Source organism: Pygoscelis adeliae, unplaced genomic scaffold (genome assembly GCF_000699105.1).
Source record: "Pygoscelis adeliae isolate BGI_AS28 unplaced genomic scaffold, ASM69910v1 Scaffold174, whole genome shotgun sequence".
Lineage (NCBI taxonomy): Eukaryota > Metazoa > Chordata > Aves > Sphenisciformes > Spheniscidae > Pygoscelis > Pygoscelis adeliae.
Window position 1 is genome coordinate 2,589,272 of NW_008824676.1, and position 16,625 is coordinate 2,605,896.

General features: G+C 45.5%; 1 protein-coding gene across 1 annotated transcript in view; it reads left to right on the forward strand.

The window, feature by feature from the left end:
* Nucleotides 1–16,615, forward strand: part of MEX3C (mex-3 RNA binding family member C) — a 21,900-nt gene extending 5,285 nt beyond the window's left edge. The window contains exon 2 of the mRNA XM_009323120.1: nt 14,827–16,615. Coding sequence (XP_009321395.1) covers nt 14,827–16,052 — 1,226 coding nt within the window. The 3' untranslated portion in view covers nt 16,053–16,615. The remainder of the gene's footprint in view (nt 1–14,826) is intronic.
* Nucleotides 16,616–16,625: the final 10 nt, after the last annotated feature.

A 16,625-nucleotide genomic window follows, 5' to 3' on the forward strand; every position in this document is an offset into this window, starting at 1 on the left:
CGCGGCCCGGCCTGGGCCCGCTGCCCTTCCCCTGGGGTTCGTGGCAGGCCTCTCCCCCCCCGCCCCCGGGGGGTGCCCGTTCGGCCCCGACTGGAGGAGCCCCTCGCCCCGGTAGTAGCTTCGTGCCCGTGGGGCCTACCTCTCCTCTCCCAAACCCCGGCTTCCCCACGGGGGGACGGGGTGCCGGCACCAGGCCGGCCCTGCTTGAGAAGCCGAGAGGCGAGAGCGAGCACTGGGTTTAGCTCAAACCTTCGGTTATTGTTAATTTGAGCTGTAAAACGGCGTATATTCTGGCAGTGCGCAGGTAGGTGTTGGCACAGGCTTTGGTCTTCAGTGACACTCGGCCTGTGGCCTTCAGTAGGGAGCTGCCTTTCACCGGAGGAACTTTAGACCGTGTCTTACAAAGACTTTTGGGGGAAGGACTTTAACTTGCTTCCCTTGCAGAGCAGGGTATGGGCTGATGCTGTTCCTACAGTTTTCCACCGTGCTCGCCGAGACAAAGTGGGACCTCGGGAGCCGGCGAGATGGAGGAAGGGGCCACGTGCAGCCCGCTTCTGTGTGAAAGCCCTTGTCTTTCTGCTCGGGTTGTGGCTTCCTGTTGATCGCTATTGCTGCGCTCCGTGGGGCTCTGTTACATCGTTAGGATATGGTCATATCGGTGATGTCACGTTCGTTGTTGGCCTTTCATGTGGTCTCGTGGGTGCGGTGCTCTTAACTCCTCCAGGAGTTAGAAAGATGACGTTTTGCGCCAGCTTTCTGGTGGTGAGCCTAATTTTAAAAGCACTTTCTATATATCGAGAGAAGCGCTGAGCAGTGTCAAGTGTAGGCGTGGAAACACAGACAATGAAGTTGCCGCTCTCTTCCTCTTCCCTTTCTGAGTTATTCTTTATTGGTTTGGGGGTGGTGTCTCTCGTTTGCTGATCGGCTCTGATAACGAGCGGTTATGCTGTCTGGTCTCTCTCCATCAATGTGGCTTTTGTTTCTTTTTTTTTTTTTTCCTTGAGTATAGAAGAAATGGTAAAAATCGGTCTAAACCGATGCGGTACTAAAGGAATGCCCACTGAGCACCGATGCTGAGGCAGACTTCTGTTTTCTCTTCCTACATTTATTTTAGGCTCTTAGCAGTCAAGGGTGGGTTTTTTGCTGGGTGTGTCAAAGGAGAACCAAAGGCCGTGCTGCAGAAACTGGCAGGTAGCTTCCTCTGATGCAGGCGAGTCTGTTCTGTTCAAGCGGAAAATATCTTTTCCAAGAAATAGTGTTTGAATGTCTTAAGACTTTGCTCATGTGTCATTGGGGATGGCGGGCGGGCGGGCGGGGGGGGGAGATGGAAAACAGAACTGAAAATGGTTATTGCTACAGTCCTCTAAAAGGGAAATACGAACTATTGGCCTTCGAGGACCAATTAGGCTGCTGTGTTTATTCTCCACCAGATCAGGATTGTTCTCTGTAGTATATTTTGCAGTACTTTGAGTCACTTAAAAACAAGATAATGGAGTTTGCATAAAAATAGGATCATTGTTCCTGAAGAGCTCATTTGCTGCTTCTGCTTTTATTTCTTATCTGATGTCACACTGTTTGGCTTGTGATAAAATATTTAGCCTCGGTGGGGAGGGATTGTATCATAAAAAGAATTAGAGCTACGAAAGAGGAAGGAGCAGAAGGAGTGGAGGGAGAGCTAAAAAAATTGTTACCGAATATACTTGCGTGAAAGCTTTGTGTAAGGAGGTCCTTCAAAATTCTTTTTCAAGGGAGACTTATGCTTAGAGACCGACTTACGTAAGTTGTATTAGTTCCACTAAATATTTGTCAAATTTCTTAGAAATACTAGTGCTTGCATCTCCTTTTATGGCCCAGAGCTGTGCCAGCTCATGGCATGGACCAGAGGCTCTTGCTCTCTCATCCACCTGCTTTGCATGTGTCTGTGCTGTAGCCCGGCAAAGCGGTGTCAGCTGTAGTGCAGCTTGGTCTGCCTCGAGCGAGGCTGGCCGGAGCTGCATCCTTTGCCGATCGTTCTGCTCTCTCTAAAAAGGAAGATGCTGCATATTCTCTTCCTAGCACACATCGCAACCAGCTGGTTGCATTATCTTGAACGAATTCAGCTTAAGTTTTATGCCAGACTCCTCTGTGCTGTAATACTTTAATATCTAATTATGTAAGGGCGATGCAGTTGGAATGTTACTTCTGATGGATTTTCACGAAGATGAAGTTTATATTCGTTCTGTTGCTGTCTTTGTGAGGTATAAAAAGAACTTGAAATGTCTGCAGCCCGAAAACATCAGCTCTGAAATACCAGGAATGCTGAGTTTGGTCTAGGCTTTGCTGGAGGCCTCGCTGCTGTGTCTGAAAGCGTGTTTATTTTAAGTCCTAACGCTCTAACTGAAAGAGTAACGATAACCTGAATTCCACGGTATTCTTTACGCAAATTTAATTTTTTGCACCGAGGAAGAGAATTTCCAGACACTGTTTATCAGACCAAAGGAGCCCCTGGTTCCCAAGAGAGCTGTAAACAAGCAAAAACCTTACGGTGCTTGCATTTAACGCTCTTTCAATTACGTGCAAGTTTCAGAAATAAATATAGCACTTCAGGCAGCGAAGTGGTGTTCCCACAGCCCTGCTCTAGGTCGCTGTGTTGCAGGTTCCCACGTGGGTAGCTTGCACTTACCGAATCTGTGCTGGTAGCTGTGCACAGATGTGGGATGTCACAGCTGTAGAAAGTGTGGAGTGCCCGAAATGTGCATTGTGGTTGATGGTTTTCTTGTGAAGCTACAACGGAGGCTGCTGGGTTACTGTGACAGTAGTTTAATGTGTTGCTGCTGGAAGCATTTACATCACTGGAAAAGGCTTAAGTAAGATTTTCTTTTAATGAATAGTAGGTGTTCCTTATTTTAAAAAAACAAAACCTCCTGTAGTCTTTCTGAAACCTGGTGTTTTTTTGTGGCTTTTCTGTTGTTTTTTTTTAAATCTTAAATGTTCTCAACCTTTTCTTATTCCCCTTGCCCCCCCCAAAAAATGAAGCTGACAGACACTGGTTGGGGTGGTGTAGCATAATTCTTTGTAGTCTTTGAAATGGAAGAATCTCAAAGGTGAACAACAAAGGAAAAGATATTTGTATCCTTTTATTCTTGTTAAGGCATGTGACTGGGAGCCAGGAAAACTAGATTCCATTCACGGCATTGTACAGGCTTCCTGTATGAATTTGAACTAGTGTTGAATCCAACCTTCGGTGAGTTGGCCAGTCATCATGCTGATCAGAAAAGTGACTTCCTTTTTGTGCATGCAGGATTTTTAGCTGCTGACAGCAGTTGCATTGGTCTAAAAAAAATAAAAGTTGGAGAAAGTGCTCTTGAAGTGGTAGCAAGAAAGCTGCGTTGCCGAGGAGGTGACCTTGTTTGCCTGAGAAAAGCTGGCATAGGGCGTATACCCAAAATTATATAAGCATGTATCCAGACTTAAAAAAAACTTCTGGAGATCTAACTTGGAAGGTTTTGTTTTAATCTCCAAATCATGTGAAGGACTTCCGGAAGTCTGCTGTGGATCACCTGAAAACTTTCCCATGTGCAAAGTTGGCGGTGGTGATTTTCTGTGACAATCGTGCCGTGGCCTGGTGGGCCTTGAGAAGGATTTGACAAGTTTAACTGGAGTCTTCAGAGCCCCCCTGCTATTTTCCTTACACTAAAAAGACATGTTTAAACACTAAAAGCTCTTCTGAATAATGCAAAAAGAGGGGTGGTATCTGAAGACATGAACAGAAAACCTGGAAGATGCTGGGGGGGACAAAAGGCTGTCCTGTAGAGAGATGCTGCATCCCCGAGTGTATTAACTGTCTTCAGATAATGATTGCTGGAATATATTTGCTAATGCATTCCACTGCTGTGACTGTCCAAGTAACGTGATTTTCCAAGTGTTTATATCCTTGATAAAGCTGACAGTGGTGTTTTTGTCTCCTTAAGACATCACTCGAGTTGGAGCTACTTAACTCTAAAGCCTGATGCTTCTCTTTCTTCGGTAAGGATAGTTCGGATGATGGCTCCAGAACTTGAAACAGGCAGGGCAGTCTCTCAACCCCGGATGAGTAAGAGGAGGAGGAATGATATCATCCCATTTCACTGATTAAATCGATAATGACAAATCTGCTTTGCATGAGACGGCCTTGCAACTGAAATAACGTTTTTATGCATATTTCATGATCTTGGACTCATTTTTGCTCTTTGATTTTTGAATGTGGGCTCTTGAGCAAAATATTACTTTCATAGGATCATCGAATGGTTTGGGTTGGAAGGGACCTTAAAGATCACCTAGTTCCAACCCCCCTGCCATGGGCAGGGACACCTTCCACTAGACCAGGTTGCTCAAAGCCCCGTCCAGCCTGGCCTTGGAACACTTCCAGGGATGGGGCAGCCACACTGCCCTGGGCAACCTGTGCCAGTGCCTCACCACCCTCACAGTGAAGGATTTCTTCCTTATATCTAATCTAGATGGACCCTCGTTCAGTTTAAAGCCGTTACCCCTCGTCCTATCACCACATGCCCTTGTAAAAAGCCCCTCTCCAGCTTTCTCGTAGGCCCCTTCAGGTACTGGAAGGCTGCTATAAGGTCTCCCCAGAGCGTTGTCTTCTCCAGGCTGAACAACCCCAACTCTCTCAGCCTGTCTTCATAGGAGAGGTGTTGCAGCCCCCTGATCGTCTTAATGCCCCTCCTCTGGACCTGTTCCAACAGGTCCATGTCCTTCTTATGTTGGGGGCCCCAGAGCTGAACACAGTAGTCCAGGTGGGGTCCTTTAACTTGAAACAAAAAAATAATTCTGGTAAGTTGGTAGCTGATAACTATCTAGCATAGCTGAACAGCCAAATAAAAACAATCGCTGTCACTCTCAGAGTGGAAACAGTGCTAAAACAATCCTGGAGCAAATACTCGTGTTAGCTGAGGACAGTACTTAGATGTCCTATGGTAGGATAATGATAGTCCTTTCAAAATTAACTGTATGTCTAGTTTGATGTCTTGATGTGTTGTGATAATAATTTTACTGAATTACTGAATACTTACGTGGCCTTGACTGGTTATTAATTGCAGACCTGTAAGAAGTAGTCAGCATGAGCATAGCTAACTAGTTTGAATTGCATATTGGGTTTTTTTAAACTGAATGCTTAAGACTTCCACTCTCAAGAATAAGTTTAATTTGCATGACTGAGGCCATCACATATCTCTGTCAGTTGATTGCCACAGACAGCAAAGATCACAGGTTCTGCTAACTTACTTTAAGTGAAAGCTGACAAGGCAATTAAACTTCAGATTTTTTGTTGCATCTTCTATGATAAGCAGGTTGTTAAATGCTATATTAAATGCTTATTCTAAAGCAGGAAAGAAAACTTGAGCTATTTGTTGAAATCTAATATAAAGGCTGTTTTTCTGAGAAGCTGAAGTCTTGTCATTTTTAGAGCCTGGAACTCCAGGAACTGAAACACGTGAGCATACCGTGGCCTGGCACGGTCTGAAATTGGTGCTGAAGTTTCAGTGGCCTATTGCTCTGGTGCTGTGTAACAAACATCATTTCAGCTCTGCTGTTTGTCATTTGTGCTATGCAAAGATCCAACTCAAGTTGCAAAGTGTGTCAGAAGGGTGCAGGTTCTCCAGCTGGGATCATAAATCCTCAGTCATAAATGCTGCTCTTGTCTGGCTTGTTGGAGGGGAAGCACACCAAACACAGTGCACACTCGAGAGGTTTTTCTCTTTGTGTAGTCTGCCAGAAATTCTGTAGATTTTAACATACGGATACCAGAAGTGAATACCTGCATAAGTAAGATTTTTGGATGAAGCTGAAATTAAAATAATAAAAATCTTGAGATACAAAATGCTAATTCCTTATCCTCTGGTCCTTTTGTTTTTCTTGTAAAATTGCTGTGTTCTAAAAGAGGGGGTTTTGTTAAAGTTTATAACATCCACATACAAAAGAAATCCTGATTAATGTGCTTTTGAACTGCACTGGATTAACCTGTCTGTGGCATGAGAAAATGGTGATGAATTTTTTCAAGCTGTTAGAGAAGTCAGCAGATGTTGTGTGTTTCCCTGTCTTAGCCCTCGTTACCCTCTCTTCTAGTACACTGTGGTCTGAATTTCTGGAAGAGAAACTTTGTTCTAAACAAAGTGTTGGATATCTCAAAGATCTTAAATTTGCTTTTGATGCAATATCCACCACACAGGGCCAATTCCCCATTGCAGGCAAAAAATTTAACAGGGATAGGGTTGCAAACTTGCTGTAGCAAAAAAAAAAAGAAAAAGGCTGCTAAGCACTAGAACATTTTTATTTATTCAAAAGAAAAAGGCCAAAAAGCTCTAAATCAAGCATTTGTTTCCAATTTCAGTTACTCTTCAAGACTGTCTTCCTTTTCTCTCTTTCTCAGGTATTCCTTTAAGTTCATGAGATCTTGCCAGCGTCTGAGATCTCAGTTTCCTTCCCTGGTGTGAGTCAGTAATTCTGCGGTCTGCACCAAGTTCTGGGCTGCTCCTCTGAACAAAGACACAGTATCTCTTACTTTTTACCTTCTAGTTCATTTTACATTTGACAATATACTGTGGGATTTTGTGTATAAAAACACAGGTCTAGCAGCATTTTTGTATCGGGGATTTGGTGTAGGTGAAGAGTTGCATGGGTTTTTTTTTTTTTCAGTCTTCCTTTTATTGGCCATCTTGGCATGCTGCGTGGCATGTTGAATGGTGGTCCTTTTTAATATCCTCCTTGTGCGGGTCAGGTTTCCCAACACTGTTGCTCACACCGATGTGTTTCATTCACTAGATCAATATTCTTAATGAAAACAACTTTTTTCCTGTAGCTATTTTATTTGTTGGATGTACTCCCCCTCTTATAACTATTGCTTTTCTACTACTGCATCTTTCTAATTCCGTTTAGCAGCTGCTACCTTAGTCTTGGTGTTGCAGTAGAGCAAGTAATTAATAATACGAGTTGCTGTCCTCTGACTCTTTTGCTGCATGTAACTGGTTTACTGAGTTGCCATCTGTCTTGGGAATTGGAGTGTTCCTCTGCCTGTGAGATTGCTAATTTGACAGATTGTCCCAGGCTGACACATAGAAGGAAACAGTGTGCAGGCTGACTACTTCATTCTGTACTGGATTGATGTATAAATCGATTGATAAATTGATACATACCTAAGAAATCTTTGAGTTTGTACATGGTTCTTGAACCAGGGCTTTTGTTTTCCAGGAGACAGAAACATCTCCAAGAGGGAAGGTTTCTCCAGCATCATCAGAGACTCTTAAAGCTCCCCTCTTTTCCCAGCCGTTAGCTTAGCAGCGCTAGGGCCAAACAAAGTCCTGCTCCCTGTGGTCTGGCACAGCCCGAGTGGCTGACCGTAATTCCTTGGCTTTTGGTTAAGGCGCTTGAGATCTCCAGGTTGTCCTCCTTCCTGGTACCTTGGCAAGCCCACGCGGCTCCAGCATCTGGTACACTCAAGCTTGAAGTACTTGTCTGGAAAGTATCTTGTCTAAAAACCCTTCTGCAGTTCTAGCTGAATGACGGCAAGTAAGAAAGTTGTGTATCACCTTAGCATTCGTACATGTGAAAAATACAAAGCGAAATAAGTGGTCAGTAGCTCGTCAGAAATGGGTAAGCGTGACAGAATTATAATGGGAGCAGTCTCGGTCGCTATATATAGCATGAGTCATATTGAAATGTTCCACAGGCAGGCACAGGGGTTTGGTAACTGCAGCGTAACTAAAAGCATTTGATTGCAGTGGTGAGTTAATGATGGGGTCAGGAGGCAGGGAAAAATGTCTTTGGTATAAAATGCTCTAATTTTTATTTTTCTTGAAAGACCTGTATGTCATCTTTCCTTCTCTTGGAATAACTTCATCAGAGTGGCTGTCAGTTGAGTTTTCCTTTGCCCTCTACACTAGTCACTAATGTACCTACTTGTAGCATTGCTTATTGTAGTGTCGTTATAGTTAGAAGTGAAAGATGATGATTACCAGTGTACAGCACTTCTGAGGTACAGTCGTTGTCTGAAACCATTAATACAGCCACACTCCAGAGCAGAGAGCTGGAACCTTGTTCCCAAGTTTTGGGTTGTGATGGTATCAGTGTCGCATTTTGGATGGTAAATTTGAGAAGAAGCTCTGCTTGGTGGGTTCTCATTATGAAGCATCCCTACTGTGATAAATAGAAAATTTAATCTAAAAAATAGAACCTGATGAAGGCCAGGAGCACATACTAGCGCTTGGGTAGCTTGCAGGAAAAGCCTTTGCCCACAGACATGAACCTCGCAACTCTACTTGTACGTTGCATGTGGCCATCTCCAAGGAACCGCACCTCGGGTACTACCAGGGAGGAGATAGCTTTGGTTTGTTAGGTGATGAACAAAACAGCTGTTCCTTAAAATCTGCCCGTATCTGTGCCCCCATTTAAGCAGTTAGCCTGCTCTCTTCTTCTCTGGGGACTGCCATCTACTGTTTCCAAACCTGCCAGCGGCCTGCCCCATGAGCTTGAGCAAATCCCAGCTGCAAGCTGCGCCTGTCTCTTGGTGTATTCATATTTGTTAGCTCTCTGGCATGTATCATGTCTAGTTGTCACACGGGAGCCCTAATCTTACTGGCTAATTAACCCAAATAGCTATCAGATTATTATCCGTACTAGAGAATGCTAATGGGGAGCTGTTAAAGCTGTTGGTGGTTGGTCGAGTCCTGTCTTCAGGATGGATGCTGTGCTCTGTGGTGAGGTGTCTCTCAGCTTACCTCTGGCTGTAGAGAAGGCTGAATAACAATAAATGAAAACTTGCTTTCAGAAAATGCTGTTTGTTAATTATTATCCCAGTTTAGGCTGTCTCTTAAAATTGTTTAAAAATAAAATTTAAAAGCAACTTTTTTACAGCCTTCGTTCCTAAAATCAAAGTGCTGGAGGGGTCATAAATAGCTGCCTGAGTACGTAGATCTAGGCTTTTGTGCAGATCAGCAGCTTTTGCAAGTGCGGAAAAATGACTTTCTTCATCTTCCTTGAATCAACTAACAGTTGAACTAATCAATTCAACAGCCAGCTGGAAAAAAAAAAAATTGTCAGGAGTTGAAATTTTCCAGTCCATGAATTAAAACAAGGTGTGAAATGAATTAATTGATCTTAGGTGAAAGGCGATGGTAACCAGAGTCAGTCTATCAACTGACCAGACAACAGGTAGTATTTCATATGACTTTAATGACCCAGTGAAGTGCCAAAAATGTTCTGGTCTTAATTTTCTCGTGCAGCCAGCCTGCTTGAGGAGGTGTAACCATTAAACAGTTTAGAATAGGACTTCATTTTCTGTCCCAGTGCAGCTTCATCTCTGCTTAATAAATGGGGCATATATTAGTTTTCTACTGTATAATCACAAACTGGATAGATATTTTTAACCGTGTCACAACTGAGAGGAAGCACTCTGTTTAAGCAAAAGAATGCAGCTTGTACCACCAGTGGGAATGAGCTCTTCTGAAAAATATGTAGAGCAGTCATTCTTAATGAAGTAGATTAACAAACAAAGAAAAATTAATCAGGTGGGCAGTGTTATGGTCTGCAGACCCAGCAGCCGTTGGCCTTACCGTACATCCAGTGTTTCAGTCTCTCCAAATCCTTCGTTACCTTAGCTGCAGGAGTTCTCACTTTCAAATTAAAAGCTTGGGGCAACCTAGCAATGAAATAAGGGCCGTGCCAGCTTAACAGACTCTACTTTAAAGCCACATCCATACACAACAAGTTGCAGGTTCACAGGAGACAAATGCCTGTGCAGTCCCCTCTCCCCTTGGCACGCCTGGCGATGCTGTGCCATCTCCTGCGGGTCTGCGAGGGACTTCCCAGAGCCTGCCCTTGCTTTCTAGGCAAGGAATTAGCCGTGGCTCTACTAGCAGCTCATGGTTCCAGGTTGATGTCACTAATTATTCTGTCGCCGTCTCCTTACTTGGTGTCAGCATATTGCAAAATCAGTGGTCAGCGTGCTGAAGACCGTACTCAGGGTGGAGGCTGTAATACAGTATTGCCTTTCATCAGATAACGGCGAAGCTACGGAAAAATACATTCCTGTGAACTACGGCTTTCTCTTTAGTGCTAACAACCCGTGGAGGCCAACCTGTGAGATCTCCGCTTTGCCCGTGGTTGCTCTGGGGCCGAGCTGGAGGATGCCAGGTTTGGTCAGGGCTGCTCATCGGCCCTGCCTCCTGCGTAAGAGACGAGTTGGTGCTAATGCAACTTCCCCCTGCTCTTGCTGCTCTTACAGCCCAGGCAGTACTGGTGTCTTACCACAGGATTTGTGTGTCTAAAGAGCCACAGGAGGTTCTCGGTTTTGACCCCCTTAGCTAGGTACCCCTCAGGAGCGGGGAAGGAGAACAAATTGGTGTTGTCATTTGATTGTGATTCACAGGGGCTGCCCACCGTATTTTTACCCACCATGACTTCCAGGATTCTATTTATCTAAACGTTTTTCCCCAGGGTTGGATTTTTTTCCCCAAAGCCCTACGTAACTGGGGAGGCAAGGTTAAACAGGTATGATGGTAAGAAGGCTTGGGTTCCCGTGCGTGCCTGAATGCCAGTTTCACAGCGCTCGGCAAGAGCTGCAGGAGGAACATGGGTATGGGGTGCATGTCCCTGCTTTGACCGGCTGCATTTTGCTGATGTTGGTACTCGGAAGCGTGAAGGATTCCCTTCCCCTGGTGTAGCTGTTTGGAAGAGACCGCGCAACGAAGGGATCCTCATCTGTAAATCAATCCTTGTCCCATTCCCAGTGTGTGGCATTGAGGTGAATTCAGCAGAAGAAATGGGGTGGGGGGGAAGGTTCCATTTCTCCGGGGCTACGCCATGGCTGTGCAGAGGAGGAGTCTGTGGGATGCTTTTTTGGGCGGTTCTTGGCTGACGGCAGCGGGTCGGCTGGTGTGGTGCGAGGCAGGCGTGCACAGGGTTCCCACTGCGGTCGCTTGGCTCTGCTGGCTCCGTTGGGGAATTTCCCTTGTGGAGTAAATGGCCTGAGACTGCGGTTGCTGTATCTCGTCCTGTTTGTGATGATGAAAGGTGAAAGTCGGAGTGAAGGCTGAGCTGGCTCTCGCTGTGTGATGGGTGAGGACCACTGGTGCTGTGGCTGCCTCGCTTAACTCTCACTTCGGGGGGGTGGGGGGGGAATCCATCTTCCTATCACCTTTTTTTCATAAGGAAGTATTTGTTCATTTAAAATTGGTAGTGCATGAGGTAAATGATTCCTTCAGAGCTACCCTTAAGTTTCTTGGGGAGTATAATGTTTGTAGTGTGTTTTAAAATGTTTGGTCAAATAATCCTCTTCAGGGAAAAATGGGAGGAGGCTTGCGAAGAATGATACAAATGAGCCGGCACAGGATGAACACTGCCTGCAGGGCTCGGCACGGGCTCGGCTCCTCGTCGGGTGCCTGGGCAGGCAAGTACTAAATCTTCACCTAAACAAAAGCAAAACTAAAGGGTTTTGCTTTAACTGTGTCAGTATGTACTTATGGCTGAGTGTGCTGGTTAGGAATGCTTATACTGGTGAACCAGGGATGGTAAGTTCAGGCTTCCATTATCATACCAAAACTAAAATTACTTTGAAAGGTTTGATTAAATTGAATTTCCAATCTAGAAGTCCTCTCTTCAGGCTCTTTTATCTCTGCACTTCAAAATCTTGGATACAGTGATGTGATGATTTATTGCAAAAGTGTGGGGCAGTGCATTGTTTTTTTTGTTTCCTTTGTCTTTCTGTCTAAGCTCAGGAGATGTGGAAACTTCTTGATTCATCCTTTGACCACATGACGTCATAGCTGGCCGACCTCGTGTCATTGTGGCCGCAGCGCCTCTGGATGCCGTGAATTGTCGCAGAGGGAGTGGGATCAGCCGTGCTTCATATCGTGGCCTCGGTAGTGACTAATGGAGGAGGGTGGGAAACCAGAGCAGCTGAGTAAAAGCAAATAGAAAGATCATCCTGCTGGAGTGGTGCAATGGGCTACTGACCTTGTGTTTTGACATGACGTCTGTTGTGGGGTTTTCCAGCGCTCCTTGCAGACAAAACCCAGTGGGTATTGACTGACTCATTCAGAAATGTTGGGTTTCGTATGTGGCGACTTTCTTCAGATCTTTCTAACTTTCCAGATAAAGTTTGAGAGTTGACCTTGACGATCTGTGGAGTCAGCTTTCCATTGAAGCCGGCTTTCCGACGTTTAAAGGTCTTGCTCTGTTGCTGCAGGGAGTTGAGGCAGCGTTTGGCCTCTCCTTTCTAAGTATGTGACTCGTACCTTCAAAGAAAAGCTCTGCCCACCTTGGTCTGTGCTGTTCTGCAGCCTGAGGAGGAAAGGCGAGAAGGCTTTTCTTCGCACCGGAGGGGTTTGGAAATGTGGCTCTGGCAAAGCAATCTCGGGGAATTTGAAATGGGGAATGGAGCTGCAGGTATAGAATCATAGAATTCGAAGAATTAGAAGGCTGCATAGAAGGTGCAGCCTTCTAACTTGATCTGAGTTTCTAAACCATTGGGAAAATCTTGTCTAAAATGAAACTATAAGAATTGGTAAGACACTTTGGAATCTAGAATTAAGTAGGCTCTGAACTACTTAATGCTACTGAATTCTGAACTACTATTATATACCACTACTATGTGGTATATAATGAAGAATTATATAGCTATTTATAGATGTGTGTGTCTTGTGCTAGATGCTCCTAGTATTCTTTAAATGCTGCCTCTGTAATTTTTAGGAAATAAGGATGTGTACTTGGGTGGAATGGAGTAAATGAAAGTAATATGTGTAAATTGGAGACTAATTGATACACATCAGGAGACTGATGGTTTTAGCTGTTCCGGTAAAGAGGGCTTGATTGGTGTGAAAACTTCAGCGGCGCCACTTTAGGGATCCTTGTGGGTTTGAGGTTTGAGCCCACCATCTTTTCCGAGTAACCGTGAAAGAACGGGAAGCAGAGCAGGCGAGCAGATTTACTTACAGGGAGAAGTGCAAAGAAAGAAATGGAGGGAGCGAAGGCAAATTACCAAAGTGAGGTGCCGCTGTCTGTTGGGAGCAGGGAAGCGGCGTGGCTTCAAAGGCTGCGTGCTGTGCCGCTTCCATAAGGCATCTCATGCCTGCGTTTTCCCTTTTTTATCTCGTAGCGCACTAGTGCCCTTCTCAGCGGGCTGTAGTGGGAGGTTGAGGCTTATGGGTTTGTTCCCTCCTGCAGATGCTTGCTCTTCACGCTGAACTTCTTGTTCCGCTCCGGGGTCCGCATCCCCTGCGTTGCGCGGATCTGCCTGTGCCTCGCTCCTGCCCTTGGCGGGAGCCCTCCCTGTGCTCCTCCGTGCACGTTCTGGTGGAGGTAGGGGCTCTCGAGCACGTTCTGGTGGAGGTAGGGCCTCCGAGAGCCCTCCCGACGAGCTGTTGAAGATAATGAACTTCCTCTCCAGCTGTGTCCTGGAAACAAAGGGCTGTTGTGCTCAGCCTTTGTCCTTGCTGTGTGCAGGGGCCCTGCAAGAAGCAGCTCTTCCTTCCCTCTATTCCAGCCAGCGTCTGCATATTTGCTATTTTTTTTATTATTAGTAGACAGTCCTGAATAAAGTGCATCTTTGAGTGGCTTTCTAACTGTAAAATTGTTATCGCTTAGTGGTACCTCGGGTGCAAGGGACTGACAAAACACTATTTCGAGAGGCTGTTTTGTGTACCCAGACAGTTAGGACATACTTAAGGTAAATGAGGGAAATGGGAACAAATTTCACTCTGCAAGTGAAATGATGCTTGAAACACTTGATCTGCAAGTGTTGCTTGTAGTTGTTTCAAGATGACGTTCGCTATAAAATGACATTTAGTGTGACGTGCTTTTGAATTTGTTTTAACATAGGCTAAATTCAGTTAAGACTGCTTCCAGTAGACTGTCTTGCACGACACGGACCTGCTTGTGTCTCTTAATTTTTGCACTGCCTGCTTTTCTGGTCCTGTGATGGGTAAAAGGTGCTTCTGTACGCACCATGCCGAAACGCCTTAAGCATCTTAGGAAAGAGCCTGCTGCCACTGTGTCCTAGCAAACTTTATAACTCAGTCCCCAAAAATCAAAGACAAATGTTCCATGAATTTTTTTGCTTCTCTTTCAGACCGTATTTACCCAGTTAACGAGAGAAGTTCCACGTAGGCACGTAATATTACATAGTAAGCCTTATTTGCATGCAAAAAAACTGCTTGAACTCCTACTTGACAGTTCAAGGAGTGGCTCCCTCATCCCACAGGGAAGAGTAAGGTTTAAATAACACCTACTGGTAACAGGAAGCAAATGAAGAGTTCTCAGAAAATCAATAATTTTATCTATATCCTACGCAGGTGGTGATACAGACCCTTCTCTCACTTGTAAATGTTTAATTTGCTTTTAGGTCATGCTTGTCAGTGAAAGGCTAGCGTATCAGCGGACTTACGTGCGTGTATGTGTGAGCCTTTGCTCCTTCTGCAGGATGTTAGAAATAACTGAAGGGCACCCAATCAATGGAAGAAACATAAACCCAGCAGTATTTCTGGGAGAACCATGAACGCGTCTGTCGTGGAGAAAAAGCCATCCACGTTTATTCACCATCTAATAGCAATTGAGGAGATGATGGGCTAAACCAGCCCAAGAAACGTTGCTAAAATAGTTTGTGGCTGTGGCAGAGGTCTGTTTGGAAATAATAGGCAGAAGTTGTTACCGCTTTCTCTAGTGTGGGTTGCAGAGAGGAAAAAACAGCTGCTTCTGGTTTCACCCTACAGTTTCTTGAAGCTCTCAAACAGCTTAAAATAGACGGCTTTCTTGTGGCTTTCTAAACTTAGATGTCTTGCTAAACTTGCATGTGTTTCCTTTAAACAGGTTGCAAAATAAAAGCACTAAGGGCCAAGACAAATACTTACATTAAGACCCCCGTTCGTGGAGAAGAACCCATCTTTGTTGTCACTGGACGAAAAGAAGACGTAGCCATGGCCAAAAGGGAAATTCTCTCAGCTGCTGAACACTTCTCCATGATCAGAGCGTCACGCAACAAGAACGGTCCTGCCCTGGGAGGCTTGCCATGTACCCCCAACCTGCCGGGTCAGACGACGGTCCAAGTCAGGGTGCCTTACCGTGTAGTTGGGCTGGTGGTTGGACCGAAAGGAGCTACAATCAAAAGAATTCAGCAGCAGACCCATACCTACATAGTCACTCCCAGCAGAGACAAGGAGCCTGTCTTCGAAGTTACGGGAATGCCTGAAAACGTCGACCGTGCGCGCGAGGAGATCGAGATGCATATAGCCATGCGTACCGGGAACTACATTGAGCTGAACGAAGAGAACGACTTCCATTACAACGGTACGGATGTGAGCTTTGAAGGAGGCACTCTCGGATCTGCATGGCTTGCTTCTAATCCTGTCCCTCCTAGCCGCACCAGAATGATTTCTAATTATAGAAATGACAGCTCCAGCTCCTTGGGAAGTGGCTCCACAGATTCCTATTTTGGAAGCAATAGATTGGCTGACTTCAGCCCAACGAGTCCGTTCAGCACAGGCAACTTCTGGTTTGGAGAAACGCTGCCTTCGGTGGGCACGGAAGACCTTGCGGTCGACTCTCCCGCGTATGACTCCTTACCGACGCCTTCCCAAACCATTTGGACCCCTTTTGAACCTGTAAACCCGCTCTCTGGCTTCGGTAGCGACCCTGCTAGTAACGCCAAGCCTCAGCGCCGAGGGAGCCAGCCATCTACCCCTCGCCTGTCGCCCACATTTCCGGAAGGTCTGGATCACCCGCTGGCTAGGAGAGTGCGGAGTGACCCACCTAGCACCGGCCACCAAGCCGGCCTTCCCATATACATCCCCGCTTTCTCCAACGGTACCAACAGCTATTCCTCTTCCAACGGCGGCTCCACGTCCAGCTCACCCCCCGAGTCGAGACGGAAGCACGACTGCGTGATCTGCTTCGAGAGCGAAGTCATTGCGGCCCTGGTCCCCTGCGGCCACAATCTCTTCTGCATGGAGTGTGCCAACAAAATCTGTGAAAAGGAAACGCCATCGTGTCCCGTTTGCCAGACAGCTGTTACTCAGGCAATCCAAATTCACTCTTAAATATATATAGATGATATTATATACGGACTTTTTAAAACTCTTACAGGCATGGGTGTAATGGTACCCTCTAGTAAACTTCCTAATGAATTCTGACTGTTGGGCTTTCTTGGGATTAGGCTGAAGTTGTTAATAAATTTCTACTCTCTCAAAAGGCTGCTACGGTAACACTAAACCTAGGTGGTCTCTGTCAGGTTCAGTGTAAGCGGATGGCACGTTTAGCAGAGACACATCTGGTGTGATGTTATGGCACAGTGAGGGGAAGTTTTCATCGATTACACAACCGAAAAAAAACAAACTTTGCAGGCTTTCTAAAGGATCTCTGTTAAGCGTTTGACTCCTGTGTGCTGGCAGCAATGCACCTCACTGCCTAAACGCAGAAGTACTCGTCTGCCGTGGAGGGTTTGTGGCATTATCAATATATCAAACAACACTTCCAATGCTGCCTTCTTTACACTGCCAGTTCTGAAAAACAGGTTTGGGGAAATCATGTTTGCTTCGTGCGACAACTTACGCCTAATTCTTCAGCATTGCAAATACCTTTTTTTAAAGCATAGTTTGATTTATTGAAATGGA